Here is a 17,353-nt window from a genome sequence, read left to right as displayed (position 1 = left end):
CATGTGGCCTCTGCGTGTAACGCCTGTGTGGACTTCTTCGGCGGCGGCGGGTTCCAGCTCTCAGCCTCTGCCGTGGAGGCGGACCCGCCGCTCTGGTTTTCCCTTCCCCCGGGGCCCAGGCTCGGCCTCCTTTCCTGTGGTCTAAACACCGTGCTGACCTCCACGGAGATCGGAGGCCTCGCAGAGAGGCAGGCGGCCATGGGTTCGAAACCCCAGTGACCTCGCGCCGCTCTCCTCTGAGCGTCATCGATGAGAGAAATACAGGGTGGTAATGATGCTCTCCCCCAGGGTTGTCGGGGGCTAAATGAGAAAACACGGGGAGGTCAGTGTGGATGAAGTCTTCGGCAAACCCCTTTCTTTCCCTTCTCCCCGGGCTGAGCTGCTCGCTGTGAAGCCAGTGAAGGGAAGGCGAGGAGAAGCCCCTAAATTTGGGTGGCAGGCACCCATCTGGGGATGTTGAGGCCAAGGGGGAGCCCCCAATGTGCCCGCCGTGTGCCTTAGCTCTGGTGGGTATTAGGAAGTCGATGGCCAGCGCTAAGTCAGACCCCCACTTCTGTCTTCTCTCCTCTCCTGTCCTCCCTTCTTCAGGGACAATGGACCATCTCCTTTAGGTGATGACCTTTCTCAAAGGCAAGAAACAGGAGGGGAGGGGATTGCCCTTGGAGAGCATGCTAGCCAGAGCTTGGGACCGCTTGCCCACTGCTCCTGGCACCCAGGCCTCGCTGCCCTGTGTCTGGTGGTGCCATCACTGGGCAAGCTGGGCCCTGGAGACCCCCAGGCTGTGGGCTCCTGGAAGCATCCGTACCTCGGCTTCTTGAGGCCCGTGGGATGTGGATGTTTTTCCCTCACCAGAGCTTAGGAGACAGGCTGATAGTGGTATCCTTGTGACAGAGAGAGGTCACCCCAGGAATCTTCGAGACAGTCCCCTTGTGGGAGTGCCAGATGCCAGTGGGACGAGTCTCCGTGGAGTCACCCAGGCCTGGCCAGGCAGCTGACCCCCAAAGCTGAGCTGTGGCAGTCCCTTCATGGCCCGGGGTCTCCAGTCCCAGCTGTAAAACCAGAGAATTGCTCCAAATACATGTCCCGTCCTCGGGGGTCACCGAGGGGAAGACAAGCATCATCCACACAGCATAATGGAGCTTCTTGGGAGGAATTCCAGGAGTTAGTGAAAATTTTACTATCGCTGCTTTTATAGCTCAAGTGAATCTGAATACAGTAAAAGGATAATAGCACCGTTAGGCAAAAACATTCTAATCAATGGTATAAGTTTAATCTCTTAACCCTCCTGCTGAAATGTAAGAAAAGGCTCCCTTCCCCTCTGTTGCTTGCAAGATAAACCCATCAGAAATGAGAACCCTCTTTTTTCCGCATGAGGCTGGGGATGCTTTGGCGTTATCTACTGGTGTGGTCCCACGGGAGGCCCTGGCTTGCAAAGGTCACACCAAGTAAAGATGAGGATGGCCATTTGTGCCTGGCGCCAGTCTAAGCGCTTAGCCTTCTCACAAGGCCCAGGAGGCAGCCACTATCCGTACCCCAATTTTCAGGTTAGGAAACTGAGATGCAGAGGGGTTTCAGAGCTGCCAGGGGTCATGCAGCTAGTGAGTGGCTGAGCGGAGTTTGAATCCAAGGAATCCCACTCCAGGGCCCAACAAGGTCATAACCTACACCACTACTCAGATCTTGCAACCTTCAAGCCTGAAGGGAACGTAAAGATCACCCAGCGGTGTCAGCCGACAAGAGGGAGGTGACCTGGCCACGTTCAACGGCAGGTTCATTGTCCACTTTTTCACTCACGGATCTGGGCTCTCCTGCGTGCCAGATGCACTGCCAGGCTCTGGGACCGGGGAGGCGAGGGGACTGCTGTCCCTGTCTTCCAGTGGAGACTAGCCTGGGTGCCACCACACCTGGGACTATGATGTGCAGCTTCCAGGCTGTAAGGGAGGTAACCTCAAAAGTCTGAGAAATATGGAAGAGGACATCAGGAGAAAAGTGACAGAGGACAGGACATTTGAACTTAGAAGGGACAAAGGGCAGAAACTAACACAGATTTAATACCTCCATTTTCCCAGCAAAGAAGGAAAGAAGGGGCTCTCCAGGGAAAGTGAATGGCATAAGCAAAGGCCCTGGGGCATGGCGGACGTGGTGTGTCTGAAGAAGGTCGTGGTCCAGACCAGCAGGACTCAGGGCTCCAGACTCACTTGCCTAGTGCTCTTTGTTCTCCGGCAGGCTGACTTATGTGGAATGAGCAGACAAAAGTCTCTGTAAGGCGTAGTATTAGTTCCCTAGGGCTGCCATAACAAAATGCCATAAACGGAGTGACTCAAACAATTGTGGAGGCCAGCAGTCTGAAACCAAGGTGTTGGCAAGGCCACACTCCCTCTGAAGGCTGGAGAGAAGAATCCTTCCTTGCCTCTTCCAGCTTCTGGCGGCTCCCAGCAATCCTTGGCATTCCTGGGCTTGTAGAGGCACCACCCCAGTCTCTGCCCCCTCCACCCTATGGCTGTCTTCTCCCTGTGTTTCTATTCCCATGTCTCTCCTCCTATAAAGACACCAGTCATATAGGGCCCACCCTACTCCCTTTGGACCTCATCTTAATTAAGGACAGCTGCAATATCCCGTTTCTAAATAGGGTCTCATTCTGGGGTTCCAGCTAAGACATGAATTTTGGGGTGACACCATTCAACCCAGTTCAGGCATCAACTCGTCTTACCCTGGAAGTGACAAGATTGGCATCCCTTGGCTTCCATGTTGGGTCTCATCATCATTCATTCTCTACTCATGAGTTCATTCTTTCAGTTCCTGAGCATCTTCTTTGCCCTGGGTTCTGTGCCTAGTGCTGGAGCATAGAAAAACAGGAGGCACCTGCCCAGCCCTGGTGGCCTCTCCACGGTTCATATTCTCTGCGACTTTTTGGCTGAACGTACCATGGGCCAAGCTGGTTGGGTGGTGGGCTTGGGGCCCACGCCCTTCCTTCCCCACACGGGGCCCCTCCACCCCACTTACGGTTCCCCAGGGCCATGTCGGGGCCCAGTCACACTGGCTGCCCTGGTGTCTAGGCCCCCCCTAATCAGATTAGATGTGTATTCAAACGAATTGATGATCCGTTCCATTAGATGCTTTTTGAACATGCTTTTCTGAGCGAGAAATCCATTCGGCAGCAGTTGTGGAGACCGAGGCATAATTGATTGTCCCACCCTCCCAGGCCCCGGCATCAGAAAGTGCCTGGCTCCTGAAGGTCACTGGCGAGGATTAGATTAAGGAGGGCGAGAGCCTTCTTTCCTGGCTAATGAAGCACTTGGCATGCAGGCAGCACTGGGGCTGAGCTGGGCCAGGCAGCTGCCAGGAGACAGTGGAGGGGCATAAATTAACATCTCATTTGTGGGAGGCAGAAGGGAAGCCAGAAGGGAGGGCCTGCCGGGCCGGGGTACTGCTGCCCTGGCTGGATGGGGTAGGAGCAGGCTTGGCCTGGGGAGCATCTGTGGGTCCTGTGGTCTTTATCAGGCATTCAGGGAGTGCCTGCCAGCACCTGCCACTGGGCGTGCCCCCCAGACATCTCTGGAGGGCAGGGCCTCCAACAGGAGCATGCATGGCAGCCTCTCCGTGTGCCCACAGCACTGTATTCCGGAACCTTCTCTGGCCCGGCAGTTCCAGGCTTTGCACCTCCCCACCTGGATTTGGGTGGAAGAGGGACATCCAGGAATTTCTGACATTGTGCAGAACATCCTGCAGTTCCCACGTTTCTACCTCGTCCTGAGCCTTTGCTCAAGACCTTACAAGCCATCCTGGGCAAGACTCAGTTCTTGAGCCAGCTTGCCGTGGCCATGAGGCAGCTGAATTTGGACAGCTCAGATTTGAGAGATCTCTAAGATGCAGGAAATGGGGAGGGGGTGGTGATCATAGCACCCCCCCCGCCCCATTTCTCCACCTCCTCCCCGTTTGATCACCTCCAAAGGTCTGTTCTGCAGAGGGAACACCCTGGAGGTGCCAAGCATGGTACTCCAAACATGGTGTGCGTTGGCTCACTTGGCCTTCCCAGCAGCCTCTGGGTTTTACTGGCAGGCATTAGAAGCTGTTTTACTGGGCGCCTGGGTGGCTCAGTTGGTTAAGCGTCTGCCTTCGGCTCAGGTCATGATCCCAGGGTCCCGGGATCGAGTCCCACATCGGGCTCCCGGCTCAGCGGGGAGCCTGCTTCTCCCTCTGACCCTCTCCTCTCTCGTGCTGTTTCTCGCTCGCTCGCTCTCTAATAAGTAAATAAATAAATAAAATCTTTAGAAAAAAAAAAAAAAGCTGTTTTACTGGCAAGACAAGTAAGGCTCTGGAGTTAGTCTGCTCAGGGTCAAATTTTAGTTAGCACAGGAACTGGGACTGAAACCCAGATTCTCTTCTCCCGCCGGGACCTTCCAGCCAGACACCTGGGAAAGGTTGGCACCCAGAGGCTTGAGTGGTGAGCAGAGCTGTGGGGCGGGCGCCCAGTGAGCTCTAACCCCTGCTCTTCTTACTTGATCCTTCACACCTGCATCTGTTCATCCTCTGCACCATTTGGCCTCCCTTATTCCCAGGCTTCACTCCTTGCATCCTACTAGCTCGTGCCGCCCCCCCCATCCCGCAGACCCCACCCCGAGGAGGTAGCCAGTCTCCCCTGGGATGTTCTGTTCCCGACACATTCCCAGCCAGCATGCCTCTCATCCCTGGATCTCATTCTGGGGCCATGCCATTCGAAGCTGGTGTAGGAATGCCCCCGCCACACAACCAGTATGACCCCTGCTTGTGGCTTCGAAACCAGTGCCCAGAGACAGGCACCATCCCCCACTCACCACCCATGAGTCCACAGGTCCAGGTATGAAGAGCATGACAGCTGAGCATCAGCTATGGAAAGATCCGGAGCTCTGGAATCCACCAGATCTGACTCCATGTCTGGGAGGCAGAGTCAAACAACTGAACCTTCTCGAGGCTCAGTCTTCTCATCTGTAAACAGGGGGTAATGATAGCACCTTCCTTGGAAGTTCTCAGCACTCTTAACGGAGGTGATGGACATAAAATGTTCCCCGTATGGAAAGTTCCAGGAGAAGCACGAAATAAAGGCAGTGGGACTAGAAGTGAGGCTTGGTGATGGCGGGGGGGTGGGGGGGGGCTGCCCTGAGTCCCTGCTTCCTATGACCCAGGGCCTGGGCAGCTCCAGGGAACACAGGCTTTCCAGCTGGGACCAGCTAGGAGGTCAACCCAGACAAAGATGACGGTGCAGAGACCAGGGGATGGTGAGGAGAGAGGTTTGCAAGAATCCCAAGCTCCCCCCGGTTCCCGCGCATTCCAGAGACGCCCCATGAGTGAGCAGTTAGAGTTCCTGTGCGCCCAGAGAGGAGCTGCCAAGAGACAGGCCTTGGCGCGTTTCAGAGGCAGGAGGGGATTTGCCCCTGGAAGCCGGCTCCGGAGGGCGATAGGCATCTCCTGGCCATCCGGGTGGTGGGCGGAGGTCTTCACCCTGGCCGCCCAGACCCTGGCTCCAGGGGACGTGGGAGTCCCAGGCCTGGGCTGGCTTGGGAAGTCAAATCCCAGGAGCAATGGAGGGACTCCAGAGAAAGAAGGCATTATGTTGCTGGGGGGCAGGAGGGAGGGGAGAGGTTGGAGTTGAGATAAGCTTCTCTACGGGCCATGGAGCCTGGAGCCTGGAGTGGAAGGATGACAATGGGGGTATTTAGTGGGAATATCAAGGGCAAGGCAGTCAGGGGCCGCCGAGCTGTTACGGGAAACGAGAAGGAAGCCCAAGACTCTGAGGCCTCTTGTCCGCCTCTGAAGGCGGCTCTTCCTTCAAGGATCTCACACTCTTGGTGGTCAGGGACCCCCAGCCGTGCTACACCCCGTGTCCCATGCACACACAGGGCCTGCCCTTTCCTCTGTCCCTGGCAGGACCGGCCCGTGACTGCTCACCCTGCGAGCTCACATACGTAGATGCAGATGTGGGCATAGATCTGATTATAAATAAGTGACCCATCCCTGTGTGACACAACAGAAGTTAGCAGAAGGTACAGAGCGAAAAGTGAGTCCCCTCCCACCCAGTTCTTCTTCCTAAAGCCTCACTGAGCTCAGTCTCTTATGTAACCCCCTAGAAAAAGCCTCTGCCTAGACAAGCAAATATATTTTTATGCTTCAGTGAAAAAGAACACAAATGGTGGCAGATTACATGTCCGTTCCATACCTTGCTTATTTTCACGTAACGGTAGTTCTCTAAAACCGTCCCAAGCCTGATGCTGTGGAAGGTCCTCGAGTGTGGAAGTGGGAGCATTTCTGTAGCCAGTACCGGCTTGATGGACATATAGGTCATTTTTGAGTGTTCTCTGTTACAAAACATAATGCCGCTATGAAGTGCTGTCCCTTCGCCCATGCACGGGTGTGTGTGTGAAGGAGAAGTCTCTAGAAGAGCTGGCTGATAGGGGAGGGGGAACGCATGTGTAATTTTGATGGCCCCACCAGACTGCTCTCTGCAGAACTGCAGTCCCACAAAGCCGTATGCGCTCACGCCTGGGTCCCCGCGGGCTGCCTGGCACCGGGCGCTATCTCGCTTTCAGATCATGGCCCAAGTGATAGGAAAAAACGCTATCTTACTGAGTCTCGTTTGCCTTTCTCTTATCATGAGGTTCAGCATCTTTGTCTGTGTTTCGGAGTTATTTGTAATTCTTTTCTGTGAACCATTCATATCCTTTGCCCATTTTTCCGTTGGTTTGCTCATGTTTTTCCTTACTGATTTATGGGAATATTTTTTATATCGGGAAAGTGAACTCTTTGTCCATGATAGAAGTTGCAGATATTTTCCCCGAGTTCGTCATTTGTTGCTCTCTTGTTTATGGGTATTTTTTTTTCCATGTAGAATTTTTATATAGCTGAAGGTATCAATCTGTTTTATGACTTCCTGGAGTTTGTGTAGTACTTAGAAAGTACTTGGCAAATACCTCACCTCCTCGAGATTATATATTTTTAAACCTCTGTGACTTTTTTCTACTTCTTTTAGAATTTCATTTTTCATGCTTAAAACATTGATCCATCTAGCATTTATTTTGAGGAAAAGTGTGAGGAAGAGATTGAACTGTTTTTTTTTTTACCCCCAAATGGCTCCCTAGCTGTTTCAAAGTCGTTTGGCGAATAATTGATCATTTCCCCACTGCCTTGAAATTCTGCTTTCATCATATATCAAATAATCCCATATGTATTGGGGTCTATTTCTAGATTCTGAGTCTGTCATTCCATCAGACTATGTGTACGAGAACGCACTGTTTTAATTATTGCAACTTTATAATATAGTTCGGTATCTGGGCTAATCTTCTCTACCTACCATACTTTTTCAGAATTTCTTGGTTATTCTTTTGTTATTTTTTTAAATGTGAACTTTAGGATCACTTTGTCTAATTTTAAAAAATCTGTCTTTCGTGTGTGTGTGTGTTTTCAAAGTGAATATGGCTTGTTGTGTACAGTTATCCAAGTTGTATACTGCACAAAGGAGCAGCTGGTGCCCGCCAACAGGGCATGAGCTCTTCTCTCCCGTAGTCTGCCCATCTGCACATACATTCAATGGTAACAGTAGCCACGCCTCCTGTAGTGTGTTCCAGGCGCCGTTCTAACCTCTTTATGTTTTTAAATTTATTTAATCTACACCACAAACGTATCCCCCAATTTACAACTAGGAAATTAAAGTGCAAAAAGGTTGTAGGTAAGTTGCCCAAGGCCAATGATTTGTGTTACCCCCCGTGCATTCACGGCACAGAAACCTGTTCCTGCAGGTAAACACATACACAACACATGCACCCAGACACACACTTGAACACACAGACGCATAGATACACACATATGAAAACACACCTACACACATACACACAGACACTCAGGGGCATGTACACAACACGCACATGGGTACGCACATGCACACACACACACACACGGCTGTCCCCTGCCCCAGTATCCTTTCCCTATCAGGGTCTTGCCCCCTAGAGCCCCCACATGCCCTGCTATGCCCTGCTTTTGGAAGACAGCAGGCCTATCCAGGAAAACCAGCTAGCTGGACTCCTGCCATTGCTCAGGGCCTAGTAGGGCCTCCCTCCCAAATCCTTGTATCAGATGGCGGGGGCGGGGCGGGGGGCACCACACGGCAGGCCCTGGGGGAGGGGAGCCTGAGCCCCTCCCAGGCCTCCTTGTGAGGATAGCGTGAGATGAGGGATGCAGGGATGCTCCAGGCTCGGTGGTACCCAGCAGGTTCTCTGGGGAAAGGGCAGCCCCGCCCTCCTCTTCCCAGCGTCATTATCTCGGCAGCTGCTGGAATCAGCCCATCCCTGCGCGCATCGCTGGCCTCCTCCACGCTGGTGCCCGGAGAGCCGGAGGAATGAGCTGGCACATGCGGACCTGGGTGCAGGTTGCCCAGTGAGCCGCTGTACGGAGGCGAGGGGGTCTGGGTGCAGAGCGCGTGTGCACGTGTGCGTGTGCAAGCGCCCGCCCCGCCCACCCGCCCCTCTGATGTTCTGGCTCTGAGTCAGCCCTGCATCCCAGGGACTGAATCACTGGGGGCTGGGAGTGTTATTGTTTTAAAACAAACGGGTGATGACAGGAACTAACAGAGGGTTTTTAAAAATGAGATTCAAAGGGCTCTTGAACGCTGCTGGGGAATAGGAATGTGCCTTTGAAGTGCGAATGTGCCCATTTGTCAAATGGGGAGCAGAGCGGCTGCCTCAGCAGAGCGTGCTCCCAGCTCCCCGCAAATGGGTGCTTGCTGGCCTCTCTGCCCTCCGCTGCCACCAGAGGCGGGCGAAGGACCCGGGCCAGGGTGGGCGCTGCTCCCCCAGCCCACTCCCCAGAGAGGGCCTTCTGATGGGTTTTGTAAGGCCGTGAGCTCTGTGACTGTTATTAGGAGCCATGCAGAGGGTCAGGAGCAGGGATGGGGTGGGCTTCCAGGAAGACTCTCCCCAGTAGTCACAAGTTATCCACTCATGAGATTGAGACCAGGGGTGTGGGGTGGGGGCGCGATGCAGTCCAGCCAGTTGACCGGGCCCCAGACGTACATCACGGGTGCTGAGTCGTCAGACTGTGCTTGGGGCCAGGGTGAGGCCTTGACATGAATGTGAAGCCGCCTGCAGACCACAGACGCCCAATTCTGGCCAAATCTGAGCGTTAGAGGACAGAAGGATCAAGCAGCCTGGTGGTGGAGGGGGCCCACCGGATGGACTCTGCCCTTGATGTCTTTGAGGGGCTCCCCCAGCCTCGGGGGCAGGACCCAGGATACCTGTCACCTGCCACTGTGTCAACCCACCCCCCTGTTTTCCTTGTGACATTTATATTCCCTTTGACTGAAGTGCAGCAGGTTCCTCCCCCTTCCTTCTGTCCTGGAGGGAGAAATCCAGAAGCACAGGGTATCCAGTGGTTGGGGATCCAGAGGGGAGAGAGACAGAAAGTACCGGAAAGAGGGAAGGGGTGGCAGCAGAAGGAGTGAGCCTGGTGTGGTCTAGGAGGAGGGAGGCGGGGAACTGGTTGGTAGGCGTGGAGGAGTCACTCTGAAGATCAAGCTCTGAAGTCGGACCGACCCAGGTTCAAGTCCTCCCCGGCCACGTGACCTTGAGCAAGTGACCTGGATGCACCTGCTCTGTCTGCCCAGGGGCGTTAGGGCACTACGTGAGCAACCACCCGAAGGCAAGCAGGTGATAACTGGTGGCTTTGTGTGTCTGTTTCCCACAGATGACGTGGCCCCCTATTTCAAGACGGAGCCTGTGCGGACGCAGGTGCACCTGGAGGGGAACCGCCTGGTGCTCACGTGCATGGCCGAGGGCAGCTGGCCACTGGAGTTCAAGTGGCTCCACAACAACAGAGAGCTGACCAAGTTCTCCCTGGAGTACAGGCAAGCCTCGCCTCCCCTCCTCTCCCCTCCCCTCTCCTCCCTCCTGGCTGCCAGGGGAACCAGGATGGGGGCCTGCCTGGCAGTTTGGGGGCAAGAGTTCCCATGCCAGCGCTCCTGGGAGGCTGGGGTGGTGGAAGTTGGGGGGCAAAGACAGCCCTGCCCGAGGAGTAAGAGGCCCCTGCCCTGCTGAGCCCAACAGAGGATGTCTAGGGGGCGGGCCAGGGGTGCTACCCAGACGGAGTAGACCATGCAATAGGGAACAGAGCAGAGGCGATGGTCGGGGTAGGGGACTCCACCACCAGCCGCTGGGCTGTGGTCGTGCCTGTGACCAGAGCCCCTCCTCCCCAACCCCTGAGAACTCTGCTATCTCCTGGGGGCACTGGAGGGGTCTGGGTCCGACACACGGGTGGGGGGCATGTGGCAACGTGGGTTCAGTGAGAGAATATCTTGTATTTGGGGGCAGTGCAGGTGTGACATGGAGGTGGCCTGCCCAGGGCCTTGGGGCTTGTCCCCACTCCATGTTCATGCCCATGCCCGGAGCTCTGGACTGGCCCTTCCCTCCCCAGGACACCGCCAAGTGGGGAGAAAGTGGAGGAGGAATGGCACAGGGTCTCAGTGAAGCGCGTTGTTGCTCCTGGAAGCCCGAGCTACCCCCCAAGCCCAGCCGGGCCTCCAGCATTTTCCTCCTGGCAGTCCCCCCCTCCGGCTCCTATCTCCCATCTCATCTCTGCCTGTTTTTATTGGCTCCCAATCCTGTGGATGGTGATTAATCCCCAGGCCTGATGTGCATAATCGGGTTTGTTGGGGATACAAGATTGTCTTGCCCTGGGGATGTTGATACAGATCTGCGCCAGGGACCAGAAGGCAAATGAGAGGAGGGTGTTTAATTGCTTGAGGATCTGTCCTTTCTGGAGAACCATCCTTTTCTTAGCTGAGCGGGGAGGCCAGAGTTTGGGATGCCCCCCCATCCCCAGGCCCAGGTTCCTTGTGCCCCAACCCTGGACTGCATTGGCTGGTAGGTGTGGCCACTTTGTCAGAGAAGGGAACGGGAGGGTCCGGGACAGGAGGACCACCTTCCTCTCTAGATGTTGAGAGTCCAGGAAGCAGGAGGCCCTCCAGTGCTGGCCACTCTGGGGGTTGGGTCTCCAGGGAGCCCATGAGGGAGACTAGGGGTGCCCCCGTGAGCAGCCCCTATGGCGGTTTTCAGTTGGAGGCCCAGAGCTCTCCTAGCTGCTGCCTGGCGTCCCTTGGGCAGTTTTGACAGCCTCCGTGAAGAGCCGCACCCTTTGGATGGGGGACATGCCTGCATGGGAACGCCGGGAGCATGTAGAGCACGCCACAGGTGTAAGTGGTGTCAGGGCCTCCCAGCCTGCCCCTGACTTCTGCCTGCAGGGAGCCGGGCCAGGATCCGGGAGGAGGAGGAGGAGGAGGGTTGGTTCTTCATCATTCAGTCCTGCCAGCAACCCTATGAGTAGGTTCAATTAGTTGTCCCATTTGACAGACGGGCAGACTGCAGCTCAGAGACATTAAACACTTCACCCAAGGTCAGATTGTTGAGCTGGGCTTCATATACAAGTCGTCTGGCTCCAGGGCTGGAAATCCTTTACATCCAGCGTCTCATCAAGGAAGGACCGCTTCCTTAATATGCATCCCAAGCAACCTCCGCTCACCGTGCCCTGCGGGTTCTAGAAAACAGAGCAGAGTGGGGAATGCAGACACCGTTGACCCTTGAACAACATGGGTTGAGCTGCATGGGTCCGCTGACGTGGGGATGTTTTTGATAAATACAGAACGGCGCCATAAATGTGTTTTCTCTTCCTTATGGCTTTCTTAATAACATTTTCTTTTCTCTAGCCTACTTTCTTGGAAGAATACAGTACGTAATGCATATAACATAGAAAATCCGTGAGAACTGACTGGTTATGGTCCCGGTCAGGCTTCTGGCCAACAGTAGGCTATTAGTAGTTAAGTTTGGGGAGTCCAAAGTCATACATGGATTTTCGACCACATGGGGGTCGGCACCTGGCTCTTTAGGTTACTCAAAGGTCAGTTGGGTGGTTGGGTGGCAATTTCAGGGGGACACAAAGAAGCTTCCACTGGGGAAACTCCTCTCCCTACACTGCCTTCGGAGCTCTTCAGGGTTGCTCCTGATGGCACGCACCTTACCCCCTGCTGCTCCCATCTGAGGTGATACACCGAGACCAAACAGGACCCTCCCATCCCGGGCCCCATGGCAGCCCCCTGCCCGTGCCCTCTGCACTGCCTTTGTTCAAACCATCCTGTCCCCTCTACTTGCAATATTGAGTCTTCTAGAACCTTCTTTCTCTCTCCTGCAGGATCCCAGCTCCTTCAGAAAGCCTTTCCTCATAGTACACACGTGTGTTCTCAATCAATATCTCTCTGTCTCTGTCTCACAACACGTACACACTCACGTCTGCCTCTCTCTGCCCTTTGTGATCGTCCACAATACATCCCATTATACATTTTGCCTTCTCACCATTTATACGCAATGCTACAAGTAAGCCACAGACTGAGGTCAGGGCTTCAGGAGCCTTGGCATTTCCGGGGGTCTCGGGGCTCAGAACTAAGAACTTGGTTCTGCCGGGCGCTCTGTCTCCCCTGGGCTGCTCAGCGGCACCACCTCTGGGTGCAGACTTCATTCTCATGTGGTTAGTGACACTGAGAAGTTTGCGGTCACAGGCTTACAGTCCCATGATTTCAGGGCAGAAGGAGCGTCCCTGGAAGTTCCACATGGGAAGCCCTGGGGAAAGATTCTGATCAATCCAGCTTGGGTCATCCCACTTATTTTTGCTAAGTTATTTAAGAATTTGCAGACATCATGTCACTTCACCCCTAAGTAGAATTTCCCAAGAACAAGGCATTCTCCTACAGAACCACAACACAATGTTCACGCTGGGGAAATGTCCCATCGATATGGTACCCCTGTCTCATATGCGGCCCATATTCACGTATCTCTGTCCCAGTGATGTTCTTTGTAGCTATTTTTACTATTGTTTGATACAAGATCTAATCAAGGACCGCACAGTAAACTTAGTTGTCAGGACTCTTGGACTCCTTCAATCTAGAACCATCCCTCGTTTTTCTCCCATCTTTCATGGCATTGACATTTCTGAGACCTCAGCCAGCTTTGCAGAATGTCCCCCAGTATAGATTTGTCCAGTTCTAGCCTCATGATTAGACTCATGTTAAACCTTTTGGGCAAGAGTATTACCCAGATGTGTGTCCTTCTCAGCGCTTCGTACATGAAGGCACTCAGTATCATCTTACCCCATTATTGGTGATTTGGGTTTGATGAATTGGTCAAGGTGAGGTGCACCAGATTTCTCCATTGTCAAGGTATGGAGATATCCCCTTGCCTTTAGGGGATAACTGGAAACTGTGAATAGTCTCCTCCCCAGGAATCCCTCACCCGGTGGTTGAGTATCCATGGATGAGTCTAACCTGAATCCATTATTACCATTGTGGTGGTGATAAGCGGATTTTCTACTTCTATCATTTTTTTTAACTTATATTTGTCATTCTTTTGTAAAAGAGATCTTCCCTTTCTCATCTTCTTTAAAATAATATAGCATCAGTATGAACTGATGGATAATTTTTCCTATTCAATGTGTCTTGATCTATCCCTGTCATTATTCATTTTGATGCTCAGTAGTAACCCATAATTGGCCAGTGGAGCTTCTTCTAGCTGCATCCTGGGTCTTTTGGACATGTCCCCCCCCGGATTTCCAGCACTCTCTTGCCTTTTGGCTCAATAAAATGTTCCAGATTTGCCTTTGAAATACATGCACACCAAAAATTGCATCCCAGAGGAGGGTGGCCAGCTTCTCATCCCGTGGTTCTCTGAGCACTGCTTTCTACTTCCTAGTCTCTTGCAAACCCCAGGCTCTGAGTTGGGTGATAATATCCAATTTTCAGGCAAAAAGATGGCTGAATTTACTCAGCAAGTCAAGAGAAAATAAGATTCGAAGTGCCGCCATAAATTTCACTGTTTCCTACCCCGTCTCCAAAGGAAGAAGTTTGCATTCACATCCAGTTTCCACTGGCCTTTATTCTCAGTGGGATCTGTAGCCAAATGGGCGTGACGCACGTACACGCACGTGTGTGTGTGTGCACGCGTGCGTGTAACATCTACACAAAGGGAAGCCTGTGCATCCTTCTGAGCATGAGTGTCTGGGATGAATCTGTGGGGCCATATCCATCCCGGGGGGCAGAGTACAAATAGCATGGACTTCGGAGTTAGGGCCACCTGAATATAATCACGCTCCTATCACTTCCTGGCTCTGTGACCTCGGGCAGAATTAGCCACCGTGCACTTGTTTTCTTTTCCTGGAATCAGGCACGTGCCTACTTTAGAAGGTTACAGTAAGAATTAAATGAGATTCTATGGGACGAGGTCCGTCGCTGATGTCATGGAATAGATGGCACCTGCTAGGATTATACGGGGTGTTTGTCTCGACAGAATAACAGCACAGGTCTGGTAACAAACCTACCAGATCTCACGTGCAAGTGAGCACATCTCTGAGGTGGTCGCGGGGACCCTCTCCACCCATTCCAATGCCACTGTTATGGTCCGGGACCCTTCTTAGAACTCTTTTTGTCTTATCAAGTGCTGTGAGAGCCCCTTGTTGGTGACCTATCTTACCTGTTTTGTAAACCAGCCTTGAACCCCCAGTTTGAGAAATAAAGTGGCTGTAACAGTTTACAGGCTGTAAAGTGGGGGGTACCACTTGGGTACAAAGCACTATCGGACTCTAAGGAAATGAGATCTCTTTTCCCATGTGGGTGGGACAATGCATGGGAAGACCCTCCCAAAGCTTTGGGCGCCGTCCCCCTGCCCACTTCTGTCAGTCGAACAGGTGCACGGCTTCCCACAGTGACTCTCGGAGTGTGTGTTAGGGGTGGGTGGGAGGGGTGGGAGGAAGCTGAACACAATACTTAGTTGGAGGCCTAAGGTCTAATGTGTTTTTAACCTCTGTGCATGAGTGTGCGCATGGGGGTGGGTAAGTGGGGGGGTGTGATTCCTTCATGCTCTTGTATGCATGTGTAACCGTTGGGAGTCCGTGTCTGTGCAAAACACATTGGCGTGTTAGCCTAACTTCCTGACCAGGTGGGATGCTAACTCATGAAAGGTCGGGGCCTCCTGTGTTGCCCCTGGAGCCTCTTCCATCAGATCATTCCCCTCTACTCCCTCCCCTCAGCCCCCCTCCTCTGCCCTCCCTCCTCCTCCCCTCCCCTCCCCTCCCCCTGCCCCAGGCCATCTCCCCAGGCTGCATCCATTCTGCCTCCCTTTGCTTCCGCTAAACCAGCCAGGGCTGCATGGCTGGGGACAACCCACCAGCTCAGGAGCAATGGGGGAGGAGGGAGGGGGATGGCCCAGAACCGCCTGTCCTTGTGACCACATCCTGGCAAAGCCATCCACCAGATTCTGCTGTCCTGCCCTGCTTGTGCTGTCTCCCATAATTTTGCTCACCCTTAAAATCGAATCAGAAAAACAAAGCAGCTGGGTGGATCGCGCGCGCGCACACACACAGATTCCCACGCATGGTTAACTTAACATACACTTTCTCACAGCGTTATTACCCTCCTTTTGCAAACGAGGAGCCTGGAGCTCAGAGGGCTTCTGGATCTTGCCTGCGGGGTCATGAAGAGAGCAAGAGGCAGATTCAGGAGGTCTGTTTCCCAGAGTGTGTTCTTGTCCCACCTGTAGAGATGCACACGGGGTCCAGATCGGGCTCCTCCTGCCACACTCCTGTCCCTGTACGTCATTCTTCTGCCCTGAGAGGCAAGAAGCCAGAGGCCCCCTCAGGCCCCCTGACACGCAAGCGAGAGGGAGTGAGACCAGCAGAGGCCGAGTCCCGCCCCTGAGGCCACAGCTGGCCCCTGGCTGGCGTGGAGAAGAGCAGGTGTGTGGAGGGGAACCTCCGGTGAGCCAGGCAGGGCATCTGGCTGGCCCCAGGCTGGGTCCCCAGCCCCACTGCCAGGCTGATGTGCCTTGTGGGGGGAGCATGGTGTTGGGGCTCTGCACGCGGGCTCAGCGGCAGAGACAGTAAAGCCCCGCAGTAGAGGCAGAGACCCAGGCATGCCACAGCCTTTGAAATTCTTCAGAGGAGAGGATGAAGTGAAACTCTCCGCACCAGCTGCTTTGTCTCTGGCTTGTCCTCTGGCCTCCCCTTAGAAGTGAGAGCAGGTGGCAGAGGCTGGGGACGCAGAGGCCAGCGGGCTTCCCAGAGGGCACTGGAGCACCTACCACGTGGGTGCCCGAAACGGAGCCGAGCTCTTACCAACAGCAGTTCTGGGAGATTGGTGCTATTATTATCTCTGCCTCATAGCTAGGAGTCACAGCTCAGAGAGATTCAGCAACATGCCCAGGGTCACACAGCCAGACCTGGGGAGTCAGGTTTACCCAGGATCTTTTGGGCCCCAAGCCTGCATTCCACCCCCTGCCACTCCAAGCTGGCTGTCTGGCCTTGTTTGTCCTCTCCCAGGACAGTGGCACTGCTAGGACCCGCTTTCTGGGGATGGCCCCAGTCAGCCTTCTAAACCAGCAAAGGAGAGCCAGTCACGGCTAACACGGACACTTACATGGGCCCAGCCCTGTTTGAAGGGTTTCACATATGTTAACTCTTGAAAACGAGCACTCCAAATGACCAGCCACCTTGGGCCGGGCCCCGTGCTGGGCCCTTTCCCTTTGGCTCTGTTCTCCATCCCTGAACATCAGCAGCTCCTGCAGGAGAGGCATCTTGGTAGTGAGGGACGTGAGGCTCCGTGGCTTAGTTCCCTGAAGTCGTGGAAGATCTTCTCCCTCCCAGCCTGATGGATGAACGTCAGGAGAGGCCTACCTTTGCTCAGTCACGAGGCACAGATTTGGGACCTTCTACCCGCCGGGCACGGAGCTAGACCAGGAGGACAATAAGGAAGGGCAGGCCAGCCGTGCCCATCCCTCTGCCCTTTGCAAACCTTTGTTCTAGCCGAAGAGCAAGAGCCGTAAGGGCCTGGACTAGGGAGGGACGGCAGGTGTAAAGACCAAGAGAGGGTCCCAGAGAAGATTGGGGCCACCTGTGGAAGATGTTGAACTTGAACCGAGAGGGGAAGGGGCATTGGTGTGGATGCTCCCCCACCCCCGGCGCGCTGACACTGGGCGCTGAGTGAGCCCAGAGAGCCCTTGCCCCCATGGAGCTCGAAGTCTGGAATGGAAGCAGAACGCAGTCATTCTGCGCACGTATTAATGGACCCCAGTTTCAACGCGTGCTATCGAGGGAAACCACAGGTCGGACGTGTCACCGGGGACACTGAGACCTAGAGAATGGGTAGAGTTAGCAGGGGTGGAAGGGGGCTTGCAGACAGAGCCGTGCACACAGATTCTGAGGCTGGAGGAGCTGAAAGATGACCAGCTCGGACAGGAGGTCAGGACCCTGGAGGAACGGATGGGGTCAGTTAGGTCAGGGCTTGCTGGCTCTCTTAGGG

The 17,353-nt window shown here is 54.2% G+C and overlaps 1 protein-coding gene across 8 annotated transcripts in view; it reads left to right on the top strand.

Annotated features, from left to right (window-relative positions):
* The window catches only part of SDK2 (sidekick cell adhesion molecule 2), a 260,824-nt gene that overhangs the window by 107,899 nt on the left and 135,572 nt on the right, over positions 1–17,353 (top strand). For 7 of the 8 annotated variants that reach the window (XR_010408765.1, XR_010408763.1, XR_010408764.1 and 4 more), the window contains exon 2: positions 9,709–9,868. The exons of the other annotated variant lie outside the window; for it this stretch is intronic. Coding sequence is in view for 4 of the 7 variants with exons in the window: in XM_064583645.1 (XP_064439715.1) it covers positions 9,709–9,868 (160 nt within the window). In the remaining 3 variants the exon portion in view is untranslated. The remainder of the gene's footprint in view (positions 1–9,708; positions 9,869–17,353) is intronic. 8 annotated transcript variants of the gene reach the window in all.

The sequence above is a fragment of the Mirounga angustirostris genome, unplaced genomic scaffold (assembly GCF_029215605.1).
Source record: "Mirounga angustirostris isolate CCGP_5_RB_7025 unplaced genomic scaffold, mMirAng1.0.hap1 SCAF_17, whole genome shotgun sequence".
Lineage (NCBI taxonomy): Eukaryota > Metazoa > Chordata > Mammalia > Carnivora > Phocidae > Mirounga > Mirounga angustirostris.
The sequence above is the reverse complement of the archived record's forward strand: the minus strand, read 5'-3'. Positions and strand labels throughout refer to the sequence as shown.